This window comes from Nannospalax galili, unplaced genomic scaffold (assembly GCF_000622305.1).
Source record: "Nannospalax galili isolate Female #2095 unplaced genomic scaffold, S.galili_v1.0 scaffold417, whole genome shotgun sequence".
In the NCBI taxonomy this organism is placed as follows: domain Eukaryota; kingdom Metazoa; phylum Chordata; class Mammalia; order Rodentia; family Spalacidae; genus Nannospalax; species Nannospalax galili.
In genome coordinates, this window is record NW_008340785.1 from 4,539,103 (window position 1) to 4,562,107 (window position 23,005).

At 37.1% G+C, this 23,005-nt stretch overlaps 1 protein-coding gene across 2 annotated transcripts in view; it reads left to right on the top strand.

The window, feature by feature from the left end:
* The window catches only part of Gopc (golgi associated PDZ and coiled-coil motif containing), a 50,281-nt gene that overhangs the window by 21,299 nt on the left and 5,977 nt on the right, over window positions 1–23,005 (top strand). Inside the window, exons 2-7 of one of the 2 annotated variants that reach the window (XM_008835785.3) lie at window positions 8,611–8,775; window positions 10,238–10,261; window positions 14,218–14,393; window positions 15,564–15,729; window positions 19,221–19,316; window positions 20,884–21,048. In XM_008835785.3, the coding sequence (XP_008834007.1) occupies window positions 8,611–8,775; window positions 10,238–10,261; window positions 14,218–14,393; window positions 15,564–15,729; window positions 19,221–19,316; window positions 20,884–21,048 (792 nt within the window). The remainder of the gene's footprint in view (window positions 1–8,610; window positions 8,776–10,237; window positions 10,262–14,217; window positions 14,394–15,563; window positions 15,730–19,220; window positions 19,317–20,883; window positions 21,049–23,005) is intronic. The other variant, XM_008835787.2, reaches the window with a different exon arrangement.

Sequence of the window (23,005 nt, forward strand, 5' to 3'; positions counted from 1 at the left end):
TCTATAGTTTTCTTTTTTGGTTGTATCTTTACCTGGCTTTGGTATTAGAGTGATGCTGGCTTCATAGAAGGGATTTGGAAGTTCTCCCTCCATTTCTATTTTTTTTAATAAATTAAGTAGTATTGGACGTAGATCTTCTTTAAGTGTCTGGTAAATCCATCTTGGCCTAGGCTTTTGTTAGTTGGGAGGTTTTCTATTACTGTTTCAATTTCCTTATGTGTTATGGGTCTGTTTAAACTGTTGATCTCTTCTTGGTTTAGTTTTGGTGGTTCCCATCCTTTTAGATACCCATGCATTTCTTTTAGGTTTTCAAATTTAGTTGCATATATGATTTTAAAGTATTCCCTTATAGTGTTCTGGATCTTTGTGGTGGTGTCTGTTGTAATGTTTCCCCTTTCATCTCTGATTTTGTTGATTTGGAGGTGCTCTTTCTTTCTTTCTTTCTTTTGGTTAACTGGGCTTGGGGTATGTCAATCTTGTTTATCTTTTCAAAGAACCAGTTCTTGGATTCATTGATTCTTTGTATTATTTTCTTTGTTTCTATTTAATTAATTTCTGTCCTGATTTTTGTTATTTCTTCTTCACATGCAGAGTCTAGGCTAGATGAGACCCTTGATGTCTTTTACCTCCCAGCTGCCTGCATGGAATCTTCCAGCACTGTGAAAGAACCTTATATATTGTTGGTGGGGGTATAAACTAGTGTAGCCACTCTGGAAATCAGCCTGCAGTTTTCTCAAAAAATTAGAAAGTAGACAGGCATGGTGGCACACGCCTTTAATCCCAGCACTTTAATCCCAGGCAGAGGCAGGCGGATCTCTGTGAGTTCAAGGCCAGCCTGGTCTACATAGTGAGTTCCAGGACAGCTGCGGCTACAGGGAGACCCTGTCTCAAAAAGACCAAAAAAAAATTTTTTTTTTTATTTTTATTTTATGTGTATGCGTGTATTGCCTTCATGTAGATAAGTGCACCCGTGTAGTGCAATGCCCGCAGAGGACAGAAGAGGCTGTCGGAACTGGAGTTACAGACAGTTGTTAGCTGCTATGTGGGTGCTGGGATTCGCATCAGGGTCTTCTACAAGAATAGTCAGTGTACTTAACCACTGAGCCATCTGTCCAGCCCCTCTTTCTGATTTTTTAATGTAGGCACTTACAGCTATAAACTTCCCTCTAAGGACCGCTTTCAACATGTCACAGAGTTTTTGTTGTGTTATACTGTCCTTTTCATTTAGTTCCAGGAATACTTTTATTTCTTTCTTAATTTCTCCTTTGACTCATTCATCATTCAGGAGTGTGTTGTTTAATCTCCATGTGTTCATGTAACTGCTAGGGTTTCTTCCGGTGTTGATTTTCAGCTTTATTGCATTGTGGTCTGATAGAATGCATGGAATTATTTTAGTCTTTTTGTATTTGTTGAGGTTTGTTTTGTGCCCCAGTATATTGTCAATTTTGGAGAAGGTTCCATAGGATGCTGAATAGAAAGTATATTCTTTGGTGCTTGGGTGGTATGTTTGGTAGATGTCTGTCAGGTCCATTTGATATATGGTACTGTTTAATTCAAATGTCTCTCTGTTAATTTTCTGTCCTGTTGATCTATGTAATGGAGACAATAGGGTATTGAAGTCCCCTACTGTTAATGAGTTGGGATTAATCTGGGTCTTAAAGTCCTGTAGTAATGTTTTTATGAAGTTGGGTGCACCAGAGTTTGGTGAATATATGTTCATGATTGTAATATCTTCTTGGTTTATTGTTCCTTTGATCAGAATGAAGTGGCCCTCTTAATTTCTTCTGATTACTTTTAGTTTAAAGTCTATTTTGTCAGGTAATAGAATTGCAACGCCTGCTTTGTTCTACTAAAGAATAAAAAGAATTTCACCCAAAAGAACTGAAAACAGACAAGTATATGTGCATGTTTGTACCAGCACTGTAAATTTATGTTGACCAAAAGTCTACTGATAGATGAAACATGATTATTATAGCTAAATGTCTATGTCAGATGAGTGATTTAGCCATAAAGAGGAACGAAGTGCTGATATGCTCTATGTAGTGTAGCTCTTGAAAACTTTATTTAGTTAAATAAGCCAGATACAAATGGTCACATACATTTCCATTTATATAAAGTATCTGGAACAGGTAAATTTGCAGAAAGAAAATACAGATTAGCAGTTACCAGAAGCCAGGGGACAAAGTGGAGAAATGGAAAGAACTCCCTAATGAACACAGGATTTTCTTTTGGATGGTTACAAACATGCTGAATGTAATAAATACTACTGAGTTTTAAATTTTTTAAATGGTTTATTTTGGTGGCTGGAGAGATGGCTCAGTGGTTAAGAGCACTAGTGCTCTTGGAGAGCACCAGGGTTCAGTTCCCAGCACCCACGTGGCAGCTCACAGCTGTCTGTAACTCCAGTTCCAGGGGATCTGATGCCCTTTTCTGATCTTAATGGGCATTACATGACAAGGGTGCATCTTCATACATTTAGGCAAAATATTCATAGACATAAACTTTTAAAAAATTGTTTTAAGTAGTTGATTTAGTACTATATGGATTTTACTGCAGAAAAAATGACCAAAGTAATTCATTCTTTAAAATGCTTAAGCAGCTGGTGTGGTGGCTCATGCCTGAATCCTAGCCCTCCAGAGCCTAAAGTGGAAGAATTAGGTTAAGGCCAGCCTAGGCTACATCAAGAAATAACTCAATATTGATTCTTTGCATTGAAACGGGCCTAGAATGATTAGCACTGAGATATATTTTAATAAAACACTGAGTCACAAAAATATTTAGAATCCAAAGAAAGGAGCAAGTCACTTAGAAAGAAAGATTAGCATTGAGCTTCTCAGTGACAGTGTTTTATACCAGAAGTTGGTAAGGTAGCAGATTTAATACTCAAGTATTTTAAATACTTTGTAAGCCAAAGATTTTTTATTTATTTTTATTTTTTTGGTCTTTTTGAGACAGAGTCTCCCTGTAGCCCCAGCATGCCTGGAACTCACTATGTAGACCAGGCTGGCCTTGAACTCACAGAGATCCACCTGCCTCTGCCTCCCAAGTGCTGGGATTAAAGACGTGCACCACCACGCCTGGCAAGCCAAAGATTTTTATATGTAGCCAAATTGATTTCAGTGCAAAGCTCATGCTCAGTAAATATATGAAAAAGTCATCAGCCTTTTAACAATCAGGAAGGATTAATTAAAACCAAAAGGAAATGCTATCACATTTTTTACTGTAAGAGTTAACATTAAAAAGATTGGCAATCAGATTTAGACAGGATGTGAAGCATCAGCTCTCATACTTGGTGGGCATGATAGTTGCTAAAAATTCCTTAAAAGCATAATTGGCCCTTTCTCCTGAGGTTTAGCATACACAGTTGACCTTTGTCTTTGAGTTCTGCATCTGGACACTCAAGCAACAGTGGGTCAAAAATAGGTGAAAAATGATTACCTATACTGAACTTTGCAGATTTCCCCCTCATCTTTATTCCCCAAACAGTGTATCACAGCAAGTATCTCCTTAGCATTTGCTTAAGTAATCTGGAGAAGATCTAAGGTATATGAATTGCATAGGTTATGTACAGATACTAGCCATTTTATGTAAAGGATTTGAGCATTCATGAATTTTGGTGTCTGCAGGGGTCTTGGAACCAACCAATCAAGAAACAACTGTTTCTGTTCTGTAACCCGTAAGTTTCTCTCCTAGAATAGTCAAGAAAAGTATATTCAGGGGCTGGAGAGATGGCTCAGTGGTTAAGAGCACTAGCTGCTGTTTCAAAGGACCCGGGTTTGATCCCCAGCACCCACATGGCAGCTAACAACCATTTGTAACTCCAGTTCCAGGGGAATCCTACGCCCTCTTCTGACCCCTCCATGGGCATTGCATGACACAGGTGCACTTACATACATACAGCCAATATACTTATACACATAAAATAAAAATAGTAAAATCTAAAAAATAAAAGTATATTCAATAGGTAACAAAAGACAAGATGTCACAGCAGTATCACTTTTATAGTAAAAAGTAAAAAATAAGGTACTTATCAAAAATCAAAAGGAATTGATAAATTGTGGCATATTTAGTGAATAGCACATTAAAATGAAAATGTAGCATAAATCATTCTCATAGACATGCTTTTGAAGCTAAAAGCCAGACAGTGACTACATGACATGATCCATTTATGTAATATTCAAAACCAGGGAGAATTGTCTGGTGTTTGAAGTCAGGGTGTTGCTCGGGTGGTTGAGGGTTGAGGGCTCATAGGAAGGTTCTGAGGTGCTAGGATTGCTCTTCTTTTTTTTTTTTTAAATCTAAGTACTAGTTAAATAGATAGGCCCATTTGTACTAATGTGTTATTTGTGTACTTTTCTGATATAAGTTATACGTGAATAAAAATGAAAGTGAATGAAGTGCTGAGAGTGTAGCTCAGTGGTAGGGTACTTGTCTAGCATACACAAGGCCCTGGGTTCTATCCCCAGTACTACTATGACCACCAACAAAAACGAATGAAATGGTCTCTTTTACAGAAGCATCTCTAGGAAGTAAAGAAAGCAAGAAACAGTGTTTGGTTTTTTTCCTGTGGCTGTGCTAAAATACCCTGACAGGATCAAGGTACTTGATGCACAAGCCTGAAGACCTATGCTCAACCCAGAACCCACATAAAAGTGGAAGGGGAGAACCAGCTCTCTAAGTTGTCCTCTGAGGTGTACACACACACACACACACACACACACACACACACACACAGTTTTAAAAAATATTCAGGTAAAAGCAACTTGGGAGAAGGGGTTTATTCTCACTCAGAGTTTCAGGATATAGTCCATTCTGGGGGGGGAAGGGGGGGAGTGTCACAGCTGTTCATATCTGGTCACATTGCTTCCATAGCCAAGAAGCTGAGAGCGAGGAATGCTTGCATAATAAACATAATCAAGATAATGCCCCTCCCCCAGGCATGCCCTGGGCGCATCTCCCTAGTGATTCTAGATTGTCTCAGGTAGACAGTAAACACTAACCATCACATGCAGCATTTTTGCCATGCCACATTTTGATTTGGTGACCTGTGCGCCACCTTCTTTCTACTTCTTAGTCTGTCCCTAACTGGTTATTTCCCAAATCCCAGTGCTTGATATTCTTTTCTCCCTGTATCTCAGTGTTGGGGTATTAATTTATATCTCTATTCCTAGTTCCAGCCCAAGTCTCAGCTTTACATTTGTTTCTTTCTAGTGTTCTTGTGGGATAGTTCTTGTTGATCATATCATGATTTACACAAAGGAAGCATGTTTGAAACCTGTTGCTTCCCTGTAAGTAAGCCACCAACATTTAATCTTAACTGTTTCCATCAGTGGCTTCACTTTGGAATTGTTTTGTTCTTATTGACCTGATTTTTCACTCTACTAGACAATACTATTAAGTGTTGTTAACAATTCTTTTAATGTTGTAAAATGCTTTATTTCAATTTACAAAGTTACCATGAATTAGTATATCATTTGGAAAATTATAGTAGTGTTGCTATACTCATTTGCTTTTTCTTGGAGCTTAGCCAATTTTTTTTATAAAGCATCCATATATATTTTTCCCTCATTATGCCAATATAGTTCTTGGCACTTTAACTTTTAGTGAAATAATGTTGAGTTGAATAGTAACAAAAGGTGCTGGTCCTGGTTAGTTGGGAAGAGCAGGCATAAAGGCCACATACAGCACACAGTGGTAAAGCAATGTTATCATCTGTGCACAAATGAAAAGCTTCTATCTGAATGGGTAAGGCATCCTGAGGGGTTCTTCTGCACTAAACTGAAAACTTGCAATTAACTCTGATCCTTGGACTTACTGTGATCTCAGTAGTTCATGCCTATGCACTTAAAACAGCTACTAGACAGCGTGTAGACTGATTTCCTGAATAAAAAAAGCCACTGCTTCTTAAACTGTGGTTTGGACCCCTATATAGGGTCATGTAACTGAATGTGAAGATCACAAAAAATTAGGCAATGGTAAAAAGGTTTTTGAATGTGCAGCAATCAATTCAAAATCATATGCATAGTGGTCCAAGATGTTTCTGGAAGCACTTGCCTATATTACATTGCACAGCCCCATTACAGCCTTGGTTCTGAAAACACAGGTAGCGCATTTGCACTGTGTGAGGTGTTGCACCACACACCTGTGACCACTGCCTGAAACACTCAGATTCAGGAATATTGTCGGTTATGAATCGTAGTGTTCTTACTGTATATATGAAATTTTGTTCTTACTGAAATACTGGCTTACTTCTAGAAAACAAAGACTTTTGATATATTCCTACCATCATTCTCAGCATGTAAGTATCAGATTAGTATATCTCTGGATTGTCTTATGTTAGAATGTTTGATTTCAAAAATTGCTGTTTGGACTTTAGTTTCAGAAAATTTGTTGAGCCAGGGAGATGGTTTGGAAGTAAAAGCACCTGCTGTACAAACCTGACAGACAACTTGAACTTAGATCCCTAAACCCATGTAAAAACCAGATGTGGTGACATGTGTCTCCTGCAAGATAGGAGGCAGAGACAGGAGAATCCTCAAGAAGTTCAAGGGCAGGTAGCCAAGAATACACAATACAACAGCAAACAGCAAGAGAGACTCTGCCTCAAACAAGGTGGACGGTGAGGACCAACACCTGAGCTTGTCCTCTGGCCTCCATACTTGTGTGCAATCCTTTCGTATGAACATGTACATACACAAATATTTGGCGGGTGGGAGGTGACTAGAGAAACAGGTCAGTGGTTAAGAGCACTTGCTGCTCTTCTAGAAGACTAAGTTAGTTCTCAGGACCCACATCAGGTAGCTGACAATCACCTGTAACTCCAGCCTAGAACAGGTCAGTGGTTAAGAGCACTTGCTGCTCTTCTAGAAGACTAAGTTCAGTTCTCAGGACCCACATCAGGTAGCTGACAATCACCTGTAACTCCAGCCTAGGAGATCCAACACCCTCTTATGGCTTCCATGGGCACCTGCACACATGGCATACACACACATACACAAATAAATAAATAAATAAATAAATAAATAAATAAATATAAATATCATTAAATAATCAGTCTTTTAAATTGTTAAATGAATTCTGGTTTAGGATTAGGACAGAATTTCCCACAACTTCTGAAATGGCCCTAAGCATACTTCTGCATGCATGGACAATTACAGAATCAAAATACTGTTTAAATAAATGTTGAAGATGCTCTACATAAGGTTTGTCTAACCTTGTGATATTGTGACACAATGTTGTCATCTATAGAATTCACAACTGAGAACCATGTAATCAAGTTGAAAACAAATTGAAAAAAAAAAATCTCATTTTAGGTAAGTTTATTTTGTGTTGGACTGCCTTCATAGCTTTCATTGGCCATGTGGGGCCCATGGGCCACTGGCTTAGGCACACCTGCTGTGTTGTGCACTATCAAATCTTCAACCAAGAATTAAATTCTTTATCTAAAAATAAACAAGTACACCTCATAAAAATTACTTTTCATCTTTAGTAAGTGATAAAATTACATGTATACCAAAGAATTGTTTTAAAATAAATTTATGGCTTATTAGGAAATGTTTGTATACTTATTTTAAATACCTATATACCTGGGGTTGCATAAAAATCTTTCCACTGAAAAGGAGTTGTAAGAAAGGAGAAGGTAGGAAAGCATGGGGTGCCATAAGCACAACATATAATACATATATATGCTTGCATGTCTTAACACAGTGCCATGTACAAGGAAATTTTAAAAAATAAAGAGACTAAAGTTCATTTTGTAGAGGGCTTGCCTAGACTACGTGAGGACCCTGGGTTTGATCCCTAACACCACCTAATCTGGATATGATAGTATACCTCTGTAATCCCAGCACTCAGGAGGTGGACGCAGAAGAATCAGAAATTCAGGGTCATCCTCAGCTACATAACGAGTTTGAAGCAACGCCAGCTTGTGCTAGAAACTATTTGAATGAATGAATGAAAGAAAGAAAGAAAGAAAGAAAGAAAGAAAGAAAGAAAGAAAGAAAGAAAGAAAGAAAGAAAGAAAATATTGCAAGTAGGAAAAATTTGAGGAGTCCTTATTTAGGTTAATAGTTTCTGGGTTGAAGACCGAACCCCACTAATATGATATTAATGTTAGTGGGCCACCATAACACATACTGTCTGAACAGGGTGATGAACTATCCTATTCCTGTTTTTAAATAAAGATGAAACAGTAGAAAGCTTTGTTAAAGTAAGTTAACTAGAGTAGAAGTACCATTCTGTGGTGTTAGGATATACAGCATATAGTAGAATTCTCATCGCTCAAATTCTTTACACTTGATTTCTTCAGTTTATTTTTTATTAGGTTATTTTGTGTGCATGCATGTGTGTATGCACATGCGCACACATGTGAGTCCTGAGGATTAAACTCAGTTTGTCAGGCAAACTGACACTTGTCACTTGGCAGCATGTGATTTCACCCACTAAGTCATCTCACCACCCGTCTTGTCAGCTTAGATGAGTAGCTTGGTTGGCTAATAGTCTCTTAGTGTTTATGTATTCATCTCCAGTATTACCACTTTGTCATCCTTGATCAAGAAAGTAAAAATGAAGAAAATTAAGCATATTTAATGTTTTCTATTGCATTATAAGGCACAGTTGGTGGATCTGCGATCTGAACTGACAGAGACTCAAGCAGAGAAAGTCGTTCTGGAGAAGGAAGTCCATGATCAACTTTTACAGCTGCACTCTATTCAGCTTCAGCTTCATGCAAAAACTGGTCCGAGTGTTGACTCTGGTACCATTAAGGCAAAATTGGTAAGTAGTTTCAAGTATGATATGTGCTTGTCTTTTGGAGCATGTTGAAATTATTTTTAGTGGAGTTATAATTATAAAATGTTGCGTTTTTATAATTATAAAATAATGATAATAATAATTTATAATAATGTGTTTTTATAATTGTGGGATGTTTAGACAACTCGGGAAATAGGAAGCTTATGGTGATCATATTCATCACAGGTGGTAATGCCAGTAACCACCTGGTAGTTAGAAGTTTTTCTATTTTAAAATACAAGTATAAATATGTCTAAATCATATTTAGGATAACAAACATTTTTTGCTTCTACTGTATCAGTTAGGATTAAATCTAGCTACTGTAACAGAAATACAAGTTAACACTGAGCTTGTTCTTGAGCAGTATTATTCCCCAGAAGAACCCTGAGGCCGGCTCCCAGAACTGATGCAGCTGTTCTTCAGATAACAGGGATTAAGGTTCTTTATTTTGTTGTGTTCTGCCATTTTTGCTCATGGTTTCCATCTTTTGGATTTCCTTATGTCTGTGTCTAGACAGGAACAAGGAAGAATCCAAGGGAAAGGCAGAATGGCGATTCTCAACTGTTTTACCCTTCTTAAAGATTTTTCATGAAAATTCAGGAATTTCTGCCAGCACTTCATTGGCTTATTCCTAGCTGCATGTTGGACCCCTAGTTGGCTTTCTGTTATTATGAAAAAAGGGAGAAATGTAATTTAGTGCCAGCAGGTTTCTTTGGCTCTTGGATTGTAAGCATTTCCTCTGCCAGTGAACATTGTAGAACTGTCTATGTATTGTTTTATTGTGTGGATTTACTCTAATTAGCCATAACCCTCTTAATCAATATAGACTGCTTAAACAGAAAACAAAATTTTAAGACTCATTTCAGTTTAACCTCAAATGTAGTAAGTGTATCCCAGGTGCCAGACATTTTGCTAACTAAACAGTGGTAAGAAAGACAGATCTGCTTGGGAGAGACAGGACATGAAACAGTGCTGGGTGTGGTGAGAGTAGTATGATTCAGTTTCATTTATTTACATTTAATTTTCTTTGACTGGTTTCAAATATTGGTGTGTTGGTGTCCATTTAAATATTTATATTCTAAAGTCCTCATAAATTCTGAAGGTCTATGAATCTGTGTTATAGTGTTTTATTTAACTGGCGTAAAAGATTATAAATTATTTGAGATGTATGATATTAACATCCATTCATTTTTATTAGAAAATAATTCCTGAACTTATAACAGGTACTGTAGAGAAAAGCATATTGATCAGTTATATTGACTGATTTTGATTAAAGCTTTTTAATCTAATAATTATTATTTATAGATTTGCAATGCCATTTGTTCTGTTGAACTTTTCCTGTGTGGTATTCAACACATGGAAATTTTTCTTGTAATGATTATGCCACAAGATAAATTGATTTGTTTGATGGTTTTCTAATTATAAAACTTTTTTCTTGTATCTTAAGTCTGTCCCCTCTGTGGAGGAGCTGGTAAGTTTGTCATTTCTGTTTCGCTTCACTGTGTTGTGCTGAACTGTTCTGGCGTGTTATTTGCATATTACATGTTGTCACTCTTTGTATTTGAAAATGGTGTTAATGCTAGTGTTTCAGTCTGCACATACCTGAAAATTCGAGTGGATGGCTCCTTGTACTTTTCTCACTGCATGTTGTTAAAGATTTTCTTTCATTTTTAGAGTCTAGCCATTGTTTGCAAAGCCCATCAATTTTTGGCAACGTCTGGGCCTTGTAACTTGCTCAGTTGTACTTCAAAAGAGCAGTGGCTGCCTGCATGAGGTATTAAAGTTATACTAAGCAGGCCTAGTTTTTAACCCCCTCAAGTTTCTATTTGAATTTGTTCCCGTTAAAGGAGTGTGCCTGCTGATTTCTTATCCAGTGCATGTTTTAGAACTTTTCAGCAGGTTTGAGGATAATTGTGTAGCCTTTAAAACACTGGACTTTGAAAATTCGTTACCAGACATTATTTTAGATAATAGCAGTATATAAATTCTTAATATCTTTCCCATTACCCAAGTTAATCAGATTCCAATTTTATTTCTGTTTTTACTTCTTTTGAAGATGTATTCTCTTTCTGTGTCTGAAACTTGAAACAAACCTCTTGTTTATTACCCAGTAGCAAAAAGATTAACTAGGAAACAAATATTTAAATTTTAAAGTAATTCTCTTCTGCCTCCTTAATCCTGTTCTTGCTTACATCTCTTAATTTGAAGCTTCAGGGCTTGTCAGATTCATTAGGGATTTGAATTACTAAACAAAAGTGGTGCCTAATATGCTACTGAAATTTTATTACTACAGTACAACTACCTCAGCAAAGTAATTGAAAAGAAATAAGCCTCATGGTAATGTTTATATAGTCTATACATCAAAGAAATCTTAGTCTTCAGGCTGGGAATGTAGCTCAGTTGGTAGAGTGTTGGCCTAGAATGCTCAAAGCCCTGGGTTCAGTTTCCAGCACTACATAAAACTGGGCATGGTGGTATACCCGGCCTGGGCCACATAATGAGACTCTGTCTCAGAAAAGAGAGAAACAAAAAGGAAAGAACCAAGGAATGAGGGAGGGAAGGAGGGAGGGAGGGAGGGAGGGAGGGAGGAAGGTCAGTAATTTTGAAATTGCTATAAAAGTATTCTAGATTATTAATTTTCCATACTCTTTTTAAATAATGGTGTTTAGAAATTGTGTTCTAATTGTGGTGTATATGCGTGTGTGTTGTGTATGTACATACAAAAGTTGAAATTGCTGAATTTCCTTCTGTTTGTCAGTTATATAATAAATATTCATGTGTATCTGTGTATATTGGTGGAGGGGTGTTCCCCAGTGCTAGAATCAGACCCATTCTAGGAAAGCATTCTATTGCTAAACTACACTTTCAGCCTTATATAACAAATATTTTTAATCAAATAAAATTCTATCCAGCATTTGATAGTTTTCATTAGTTTCTCTGTATGTGTGTATATACACATATGTACTTAAAATACATGTATGTTATTGATATTATGTTATATACTACCTTGTATTTGAATTTGTCATTTTTTGATATGGTCAAAATAGTAGACCAAAGCATCAATTACATTAATACCAAAATATATTTCACAAATTTCCAAAAGTTTGTAGTTGGCTTATTTGTTTTGTGACACCCCACCCCCACCCCTATACCCCCTACCTGCCTCCCCTCCTCTGGCTTGAGACTAGTCATACCATGTAGTGGCTGACCTAAAACTTACTATGTAGACCAGGCTGGCCTCAAACTTGAGGCAATCCTTCTGCCTCTAGAGTGCTGATATTACAGGTGTGTGCTGCTATGACAAGTTGTTTGTTTGTTTGAGATAGGATCTCAGGCAATTCAAGCTGGCCTCGAACTTGATATGTAGCTGAGGCTAACCTGATCGTCCTGCCTCAGCCTTCCAATAGCTAGGTTCATGCATGGTGTATCTCTTCTTCATATCTAGACTAGAAAGGGAAATAATTACTTAGTCAGTGCCTATACATAAAACAATACCATTTGCCATTTCCTCAACAATAACTTTTTCCTAATGCTGAGAAAAGTATTCATAAAGGGGATATGATGGTGTAGTGATTTATGTCTTCTCTATCCCCTGGACAAATATAATCATATTTTCTTAGGATTTGTGGATTCTCTAAGTTAGGAAATGCAATTCTCAAAATGAATGCAAGTGTGAAGTGTTTGGATGTTTTTTTAATTCAAAACTAGTAGTTTACAGCTAGGCGTGCTGCCTACTTTTACACCTAGCACTCGGGAGGTGAAGGCAAAGGCAGGCAGATTTCTGTGAGATTGAGGCCAGCCTGGTCTGCAAACCAAGTTCCAGGATGGCTGGAACTGTAGAGGCCATGTCTCAAAAAGAAAACAAAATAGCAACCAAAACCAGACAAAACTAGTAGTTGGAGAATACCTATGGAGGCCCATAGTCAACTCTCAGAAGAGACTTTGTACCTTCCATTTTGTACTCTGCTTTGATTTTGAAACTTCCCATTTTCCGCTTGGGTCCTGAACCCATGATCTGTAGGCATATACACATTGTATAAAGTTAGGGAAATGTGAACATTATTTCTCACATAAGAACTTACAGTAACAACATAGTTCTCACATAAATAAACTTGCATTTTAATGATGGTGATTGGGATTATGTCTTCTAACATCTATAGATTCACATAAATGACTGTTGCAAGTAAGGCAAGTTTCTTTTATGAGAACTGAAAATGGATGACTATTTAACTTCACAGGAGGCTAACGGATGACAGTGTTTTCCTTAGAAAACCACTCTGCATCTCTTTAATATATAAATAAATGAGCTATCTGTCTACCAAAGTTTTCGAATAATCTGCACTATAGATATACTTTGCCTACAGAAAATTTTAAATGCATGATCTATTACAGTTATTAGTTCTTCCTGACTGTACATTGTTTTCTTAAAAATTAGATTGAGGCCAGTGAGATGGCTCAGCAAGTAAAACACATGATGACCTGAGTTTGATTCCCTGTGGTGGAAGGAGAGAATCATCTCCCTAAAGTTATTTTCTGACACACACACACACACACACACACACACACACACACACACACGTATGTACGCACGCGCGTGCGCGTGCACACACACACACACAATAAGTAAATAAAATAAAGCAACTAGAATTCTCCTAATGTAAGCATTATTAGTTTCTTGTAGTTTTCAAAGGTAAATTGGCTCTAACATGAATCTGTGTAACCAAATGATTTTGACTTGCTTTATGGAATCATTGTGTTGAAACTAATTGTTTCAAAATATCCGCCATAGTAATTTTTTTTATTTTGTGGTTTGAGGCAAAATCTCAGTAGGTAGTTCAAGCTAGCCTGGAACTCTCCATGTGTCCCAGGCTGACCTAGAACTCATGATCCTTCCACCTCAACCTCCCAAGTGCTGGTGTTACAGTCATGAGCCACCATGCCTGCCTGTCTTACTCTTTTTATAGTCATCTGGTTTCTTTAGTCATTTTTAGAAAGTAAGTAGATTCAGTTATCTTGTTAAAGCAGACTACTTCTTAATGTCAAGGTGCATCATGGATTGCAGTCATCTAAAAGAAGGTCCAAGACATCATGGTCCTAATTTTAAAAGAACAAGATCCAATCAGGCATTGTTTCACATATCTGTAATCCCAGTACCTGGGAGGCAGATATAGAAGGATTGCAAGTTCAGGACTATCCTGAACTACATACATAGTGAGTTCTGGGCCAGCCTGGGTTATCTACCAAACCCTTGTCTCAGAAAAAAGAACTAGATCCAGCCTTTGTGTTTGTTCATTCAAATAAAATATCAATTTTTCATATGCTTTCATTGTATTATATACTGTGCTTACATATATTTTAAGAATGTAGTATACTGCTACAGAATCATAAAGGAATTTTCATTAAATCATATCTTTAAAATTACAATAGGAAAGAGAGCTTGAAGCAAATAAAAAAGAAAAAATAAAAGAAGCTCAACTTGAAGCTGAAGTGAAATTGTTGAGAAAAGAGAATGAGGCCCTTCGTAGGCATATAGCTGTTCTCCAGGCTGAAGTTTATGGGGCAAGACTGGCTGCCAAGTACTTGGATAAGGAACTGGCAGGAAGGTGTGTAAAAAATGCTCTGCTTGTATCTTAGGTGACACATTGGATGGTTGACTCATCTCTTTATAAGTGAAGCCTTTTACCCTCAGAATTATTTTACAGTTGATGATAGCTTAAAGTTGTTGAATTAGTCCTGGCAGCATTATATAGCTTAGATTTACTTATTTATACTAAGTAAGTGTGATTTATAATACACAGACACGTATAGACAAACAGTAACTTACTGTGAAATGCCTGTAACTGCAAGACTGTACTTTTTTGCTTATTTCCTGCCTTGACTCCAAAACAGGTAATGCTCACATGACCAGAATAACACCCATAAGGAATCCTTTGGTCACTTGTACCTGATCTTTCTGACCCCTCAAAAAATATTTGGAATTAAGTGAATACTAAAAATGAGGGGGGGGGTGTTGGCTTTAATTTTGTTAGGTAAATTGTTCACAAACTTAGGTGACTTATTAGTACTAAATCATTTTTTGCTCATTATTTTGTTACATTAAGAACTGATCTGAAGCAAAGAATTTTTATCATCTTGAAATATAAATATTCTAATAATTTTACATTTAATCGCTTTGTAAAAAGAAACTTTAATAATATACTGAAGGACTGGAGATTGGCACAGTGGTTAAGAGCATGTACTGCTCTTGCAGAGACCTGAGTTCAGCAATGACATTGAGCTGCTCACAGCCACCTGTAACTCCCAACTTCAGGGGATTCAAGGCCTCTGGCCTCTGCAAACACTACACACACATTCACATACACACACATAGACACACATACAAAATTAAAAATAATAAAAATAAATCTTACAAAATTAACAATAAATCTTAAAACTAGTGCACTGCTTATATTTAGTTACCTTGATTGTATGTAAGAAATAAGACATGCTAATTTGACATCATTCTGAAAATTTGTTTTCTTAGATGTATTTAAATCAAGTATATAATGGAGTTCTCATTTTTGTCTTTAAATTTTTTTTGTACTAGTTTTCCCTTAAAGATACCTATCCTTTTCAGTTTTATTGTACAAATCTGAAGACATGAGGAAACTTCTGGATATTCATCTTTTAACTAACTGGGATGTATGCTAATGCTACTTATCTCATATTTAGTAATTCTTGTGAATTATCTCTATAATAAGCATAATGAAAACTAAACTCTTCCTGCTGTAAAGGGTCCAACAAATACAGTTACTGGGACGAGATATGAAGGGACCTGCTCATGATAAGCTCTGGAACCAGTTAGAAGCTGAAATACATTTGCATCGGCACAAAACTGTTATCAGAGCCTGCCGAGGACGGAATGACTTGAAGCGACCCATGCAAGCACCGCCAGGCCACGTATGTACCTTCCACTCAGCCTTTTCCTTCTTGCTACAATCACAAGTACTTTCTATGATTTTTTTTTTCTTCTTCTAATAGTATTTGAAACCTTTATTTCAAGAGTGGACTGGGGATTTGTTTATTTAAAATAGATACATACTTTAAAATTTTGATCACCCAAAGGAATTTTGGTAGTTTTTAGGACTTAATATCCCGAGGGTGGTATTTCTGCAGTAATCCATGTCTAGGAAACACGCATTTCAAAATTTTTCTGGATCATGATTGAGCAGGCTTAAATTTGTTTTAAATTTGAATACGAGTATGTGGTTGTTTGGATAAGTTGTATTTGGAGGAAGTTCTTCAAGAGAATTTTTACTAACTACATTCAAACATAGATTCTGATCTAACACTTTCACCTGTTTGGTCTTCAATTAAGATAGAGCTTAAGAAACGTAATCAATTTTCTGCTGCCATAGTTGCCATTAAGCAGGAGATGTCTATCTGGATAAATCTTCACTAACTTACATTAGATAACACAGAATTTACTAACAATTTAATATATGAAACAGACTATTCAGTGGTTCACATGACATAGTACCAGATAAAACATGGCCTTAAATATTAAACAGTAAAATAATGTTACCTCCATAAAAATTGTATGAAAAAATTGATATCACCATAGCATTGAGGAATGGGATTATCACACCATTATGCCACTGTCTTCTGTAGGACCCTAATTGGGCCCCATTAATTTCTAAGTTCAGTAGGTTTGGGAAATGGGTCAGGAAGAAAAGTAGCTGGTGTGGAGTGTATCTGAGTGACAAAGTTCACTCAGATAGCTTTGTGAAAGCAGCTAAACATTAGGCTGAAGGTTTAGGCAGTAGCCAGAAGACAAAAGTTATTTTACATTAAATATACAAGTTTAGACTTTATCTGATAATTATAGGCATTTTAAATAAAATAGTGAACATAATAGTACAGTTCTGGGCCCAGCTACTTCAGAAAGATATGATGGTAATCCAGGAGAAAAGTGAGCAAAGCTCAGGAGGCATCATTTGAGAGAAATAGAATTGGTTGGGACGGTTTGACTGAGTTAAATCCTTGACAACTATTGGTTAAGTGAGTGAAAAGGAAAAGTCTAGGTTTTTGATTTGGCCAACCAAGTGTGCTCAGGCTTTTATTGCCAAAGGAAATAGAAACAGTGTTCTGTGGGAGGAAAGAGAATGTCAGTTTTAGAGAAGTAGTGTCTGAGATGCTGGCTTGACATCCAAGAAATTCATCCAATTGGGTATATGACTGGAATTCAGAAGAGAAGCCTTGACGTGAAGAAACATTTGGGAAGCTGCTCATCTATTATAATTGAAACCATAGAACTGAGTAGCTAGGGAAAATATGTAGGAGACTAAGAATGGAAACAGTGTGAAGTAAGAAAGTGGATCACAGAGAAAGAAACCTGGAACAGCCAGATGTAGATCACCCAAAAGCAGTACAGTAAAAACCAAGAGAAAGAGTAGGTTTCGAGGGGTAGTGACTAAAAGATATTATTGAATTTATCAGTATTTTTTTAACAATGACTGTATAGAAAATTGCAGTTGTGCAACTTAGAGGCAAAATCTTAACCACAATGATCAGAGCAAAGTGGGAGGCAAGGAGGGAAATTTGTGAACTTTGAGTGAAGGTTAGGAAGGCAGAAGAATTATTTATTTATTTATTTATTTATTATTTTTGGTCTTTTTGAGACATGGTCTTCCTGTAGCCCCAGCTGGCCTGAACTCGCTCTGTAGACCAGGCTGGCCTCAAACTCACAGAGATCCACCTGCCTCTGCCTCCCAGGTGCTGGGATCAAAGGCGTGTACTACCATGCCTGGCTTACTTATTTATTTTTGAGACAGTCTTTCTATAGCCCCAACTGGCCTGGAACTTGACCTGGCTTGCCTCAGTCTCACAGAGATATGCCTGTCTCTGTCTCCTGAGTGCTGGGATTAAAGGCATGCACAATGCCTGCCCATTTGTCTGTATCTTAAAACGTTTTTAAAAAATTGTATTTATTTTTATTTTATGTTTATGCATATATTGCCTGCATGTAGTGCCCGCTGAGGTCAGAAGAAGCTGTCAGATCCCCTGGGACTGGAGTTATGGACAGTTATTAGCAGCCATTATTAGCGGCCATGTGGGTGCTGGGATTTGAACCCAGGTCTTCTGCAAGAGCAGTCAGTGTTCTTAACTGATGAGCCATCTCTCCAGCCCCTGTCTGTATCTTAAAACAGGAGAATGCTTAGATTTGTTTATCTGCTGAACTGAAAAGGTGTTTAGGAGAGAGAAAGAATAATGATACCATAGACAGCTGAGAGTGGCCTCAGTAGCAAAGTGCCTGCTCAGCACTTAAGGTCTTCGGTTTGACCTGGGGTGGGAAGGGGGGTGGCTGAAGAGATGGGTCAGCACGTAAGCACACAGGCTGTTCTTGTAGAGAACCCGGGTTTGGTTTCCAGCACCCTCATGATAGCTTACAATCTTCCATAACTCTGATTCCAAGGGATCCAACACCCTCTTCTGGCCCTGTGGGCATTTCACAGCAGGGGGCGCTTACATACCTGCAGGCAAAGCACTCACACATAAAATAAATTTAAAAATTTTTTTAAAAGGGGGGCTGGAGAGGTGGCTCAGCAGTTAAGAATACTGACTGTTCTTGTAGAAGACCCGTATTCGAATCCCAGCACCCACATGGCAGCTAACAGCTGGCCTTAACTCCAGTTCCAGGGTATCCGACAACCTCTTCTGTCTTCTGTGAGCATTGCATGACATGGGTGCACTTACCTACATGCAGGCAATACACGCATGCACATAAAATTTTTAAAAAAAAATTTTTTTAAAAAGGAGTGGGAAGAGAGGGAGAAGGGAAAGGAGATCAAAGAATGATTAATGAAACCAGGTACTGTATTTAACAGACTCTAGATGACCAGGCAATAAGAAAGTAATTAATGTTCAAATTGAAAATTTTTTTCAGTTCTAAAAAGAGTTTAAATGGATGTAAATCTCTTAAGAGCTATTGTTTGTTTTTCTTTGTTTGTTTGAGATTGGGTCTCACTATGTAGCCCTGACTGGCCTGGAACTTGCTATGTAGACCAGACTGGCCTCAAACTCACAGAGATCCATCTCCTTTGCCTCTGGAGTACTGGGATTAAAGGTGTGTACCACCAGCCTCTTAAGATATTTTCTAGTGAAGATAGATAGTTACCAGTTTATTCCTTGAAAATATTTATGTACTAATTCTTGACAATAATTTCATGTCATAATTTAAGCAGATATAAGTATTGGCAGAAGGTAAAAAAGTCTATAAATTTCACTATATTGACAGAATTCATTTCATCTATTAATTTTTCCACTCTGTATTGTATATTTCTGCCAGGAAATTAATAAAGATTTCTAAGAGCAAGTTATATAATATGAGTTGTATTCTGTCTGGTTTGTTATTTATGTAATACTAATTTTTCTTCACCTCTCCCCATAAGGACCAAGATTCTTTAAAGAAAAGCCAAGGGGTTGGTCCAATTAGGAAAGTTCTCCTCCTTAAGGAAGATCACGAAGGCCTTGGCATTTCAATTACAGTAAGAAGTAGTACTTTGGTTTCCTTGTGTATGGTTATCGAGTAGAATCCTTTCTCCTTTGCTGGGCATTATTTGGGGAACAAAGTGTTCTGGATATATCTCTAAACAGCTAAATTTTTTTTCAAGACTTGGGCATCAAGGCATCAACTCTTTATGTAAAAAAATTTTTGTATGTAAATCTAACAACTGTTAGGTATTCCTTTCATTAGCATAGTTTAGCATTTCAGTAAAACTGAAATCTGTGTCATATCTCTGTGATGTCCATAAGAGCCTGCGAGCATAGACATGGCTGTTCTCTTCTTTGCTAAGTGGCTACAGATTGTATTGTTTTCTTTGGGGTATGTGTTACCTCTCTCCTGCTTGGTTTTCTACCTGGAGTCCTGTGTCTAGATATAAACATATTCTTTTGTTAACTTGCAAATACTTTTTTTTCATGGAAAACATGGAGAACAGTAATTCCTAGTGGAAGTCATTTTGTTTTGCATTAATGATTTACTCTAATTTTCATTAGAGAATATTTAAGCACCATGTAAGTTCATTTGTTTTCTGGCATTGGGACTACAGGCGTGCACCACCACGTCCGGCAAAAATGTTTCTTATTTTTAAAAACTTGTCTAGTACTGGCCCTCGTGGCACATGCCTTTAAATCATAGCACTCGGGAAGCAGAGGCAGGTGAATTCAAGGTCAAACTGTTCTACATAGCAAGTCCCAGCCCAGTCAGTGCTACATAGTGAGACCATGAGAACCTCTCTTAAAAAAAAAAAAACAAAAAAAAAAAACCTAAATTTAATCTCTTCTACCTACATACCTTTTTAAATGTATTGCCCTCAAAATGCCCAAGTTTTACTAGAAATAACACACAGTTACACATGCTGTAAAGTGATAAGCACCAATTACTGTATTTCTTCAATTCTGCATTATGCATTTTTTTCACATTTAATGTTTCTGAACATGAAATTTGTATTGCAGCCTTAAAATTATTTTTGTTAAGGCTGGAAAGATGGCATAGCTATTAAAGGTTCAGTTCACAACCAAAATTATTTGGTTATGCATAAAATAATTGGTTTTACCCTATATAGCAATTTAGAGTTGATAAAAGTGCAATGGGGGGCCAGCAAGATGGCTCTTCGGGTAAAATCATGCAAGCCTGAGGACCTGAGTTTGATCCTCAGAGCCCACTGTGGGAGGAGAGAACCAACTCCCAAAAGTTGTCCTTTGTCCTCTATACATATGCCTTGGCATTCACACACAGACACGCACACGTGCATGCACATAAATGAGAACAGTGCTGAGTCGATCATTTGTTTTTAATGTTTAAGCTTATGCTGTTGTAGTTTTTACTTGAGACATGTTAGTGTTTGGGGCTCTGTGATGATCTTAGAAAACCATGTTTTTAATCATTTTACTGAGGGGTGCCTCTTTGGTAGCAAATAAAATTTCACTGAGCATTTACAGAGACTATAAGTGCTTACTGAAAGGAATTTATAAGGAAATGTTTTATTTCTAAGATGGTCTGTGAGCTTTATGTGATATAAACTAACGTGTTGCCTTTGTTGTTGTTGTTAGGGTGGAAAAGAGCATGGTGTCCCAATCCTCATCTCTGAGATCCACCCAGGGCAGCCCGCTGATAGATGTGGAGGGCTGCATGTTGGGGATGCTATTTTGGCAGTCAATGGAGTTAACCTAAGGGATACAAAGCATAAAGAAGCTGTAACCATACTTTCCCAGCAGGTAACTTCTTTTTATGTCATAAAATTGGATCTCTCAGTTGATTCTTTTTAATCTATTAAATTCCTCCCTCTGAAGTTTCTCAAGTAGTGAGGTGTTTATAGGTATAGAACTCATTTTCTTTGATTTGAGCTTATAGTTACTTTTATAGATAACATTTTGTCAGGTTTACCTTTTGAAAAAGGACAATTTTGTATTCTGTTTCCCATAGCTACATAACTTTGAACACGTCACATATAAGTTCTGTGCCACAGCTTCTCATCTCTGTGGTAGAGATGGAAACCAAGCTGTAAGGTGTAAGTGCTAATACTCAGGATAGGTAGTTACAAAACATAACAGAAACATACAGATACACGGTATTAGAGAAAAGACTACTGGAAGTGGATTGACTTTAGTCTAGAACATTAAACTGAAAGGATCCTTAGAACTCCTCCAGCCTAACTCTTAGTTGTAAACCTCAGTTCTTAGAGATTAAAGGGTTTGCTCAAGGTTACAAATCAAATAAATTACAGAATTAGAGTTCATATCAAGAGTCAAATTTGTTATCGTATGTACTTGCAACTTCTGTTTTCCTTTGAGAATAGGATTGAGAGAATTAGAAAATTGTATAACAAGGAAGTGTTTTGGGATCATCAGTGTAGTATGCTAGTACAAAATGACTCTTACTTGAATGTAACTGCATAGCTGATTAGCTTAGCTCTACATAATGCAATATCAGTTTGGTAATTGTACTAAAAGGAGAACTTACTGATAAACAGTCCATTCTGTTTTTATACACTGCTGATTTTACACCTCAGTGGTAAAAAGCACTGACTGCTCTTGTGGAAGTTCCAGATTCAGTGCCCAGCACCCAATGGCAGCTAACTACTGTCCATAACTCTCGTTCTAGGGGATTCAGTGCCCTCTTATGACCTCCTCAGGTAGTGCACATATGTGGTGCACATACATGCAGACAAAATACTCATACACACACACAAAAGATAAATAAATATATAGATAAATAAATAGAAAGTATTTTCTTATATTAAGCATGAAATTTGTATCTAGTAGGCATGTCTAACCTACTGAGATGTCTGATATTACAACATGACATTCCTACCTATAAAGTTCACATTTAAGAGTCTAGTTGCACAATTGTTACCAAAAAAATGAATCTTGTAATGTTTTAAATTAGTTTACTCTTTGTATTGGGTCACTGAAGACCACTACATTATCTGTCTTCCTTCCCAAGTTGTTTCTTTTAAAGCTGCTCTAGCCTCTAAAGTGATGCTGCCTCAGGTCTGTGAGTACATGCCAGGAGCATGAGAGGGGATGAATGGCAGCTGTGGTAAAGGGGCTATGGTTGGCAGTCCAAGTTTTAAGGAAATGCTAGGCCCAGTTAAGTGTCTCAGGAATAACTACTGGGAAAGGAGAGCACCAGAGAAACTGTCTTAGTGGGTAGCATTCAAAACTGGCATCCTTTCTTTTGAGTTAAGGCAAGCCATAATTTTCAGAATTACAAACCCAAGACTGGGATGTGGTGATTATAGTCTCGTAGTAAATGATCATTATAGCTTAGAATTTTTTAAAATTTTTATATTTTATGTGTATGAGTGTATTGCCTGTATGTATGTAAGTGTATCCATGTTGTACAGTGCCCTCAGAGATCAGAAGAGGGTGTCAGATCCCCTGGAACTGAAGTTATGGATAGTTGTTGGCTGCCATGTGGATGCTGGGACTGAACCTGTGCTCTTAACCTCTGAGCCATCTCTCCAGCCCCATAGCTTAGAATTTTTAAAACTTAAAATTATTTATAATTTTGTACTTGAGCATAAAGTTGCTATTAAATAATAATAATAAAAATATTCCACATTTCGCCTAGCATAGTAGAACAAGCAGACTTCAGAGCCAGATCTCTGCTTTTCTGTGCACTTGCTCATCACACTGGGAAAGTTGCATGTTCTCTTTAGTACTCGCCAGG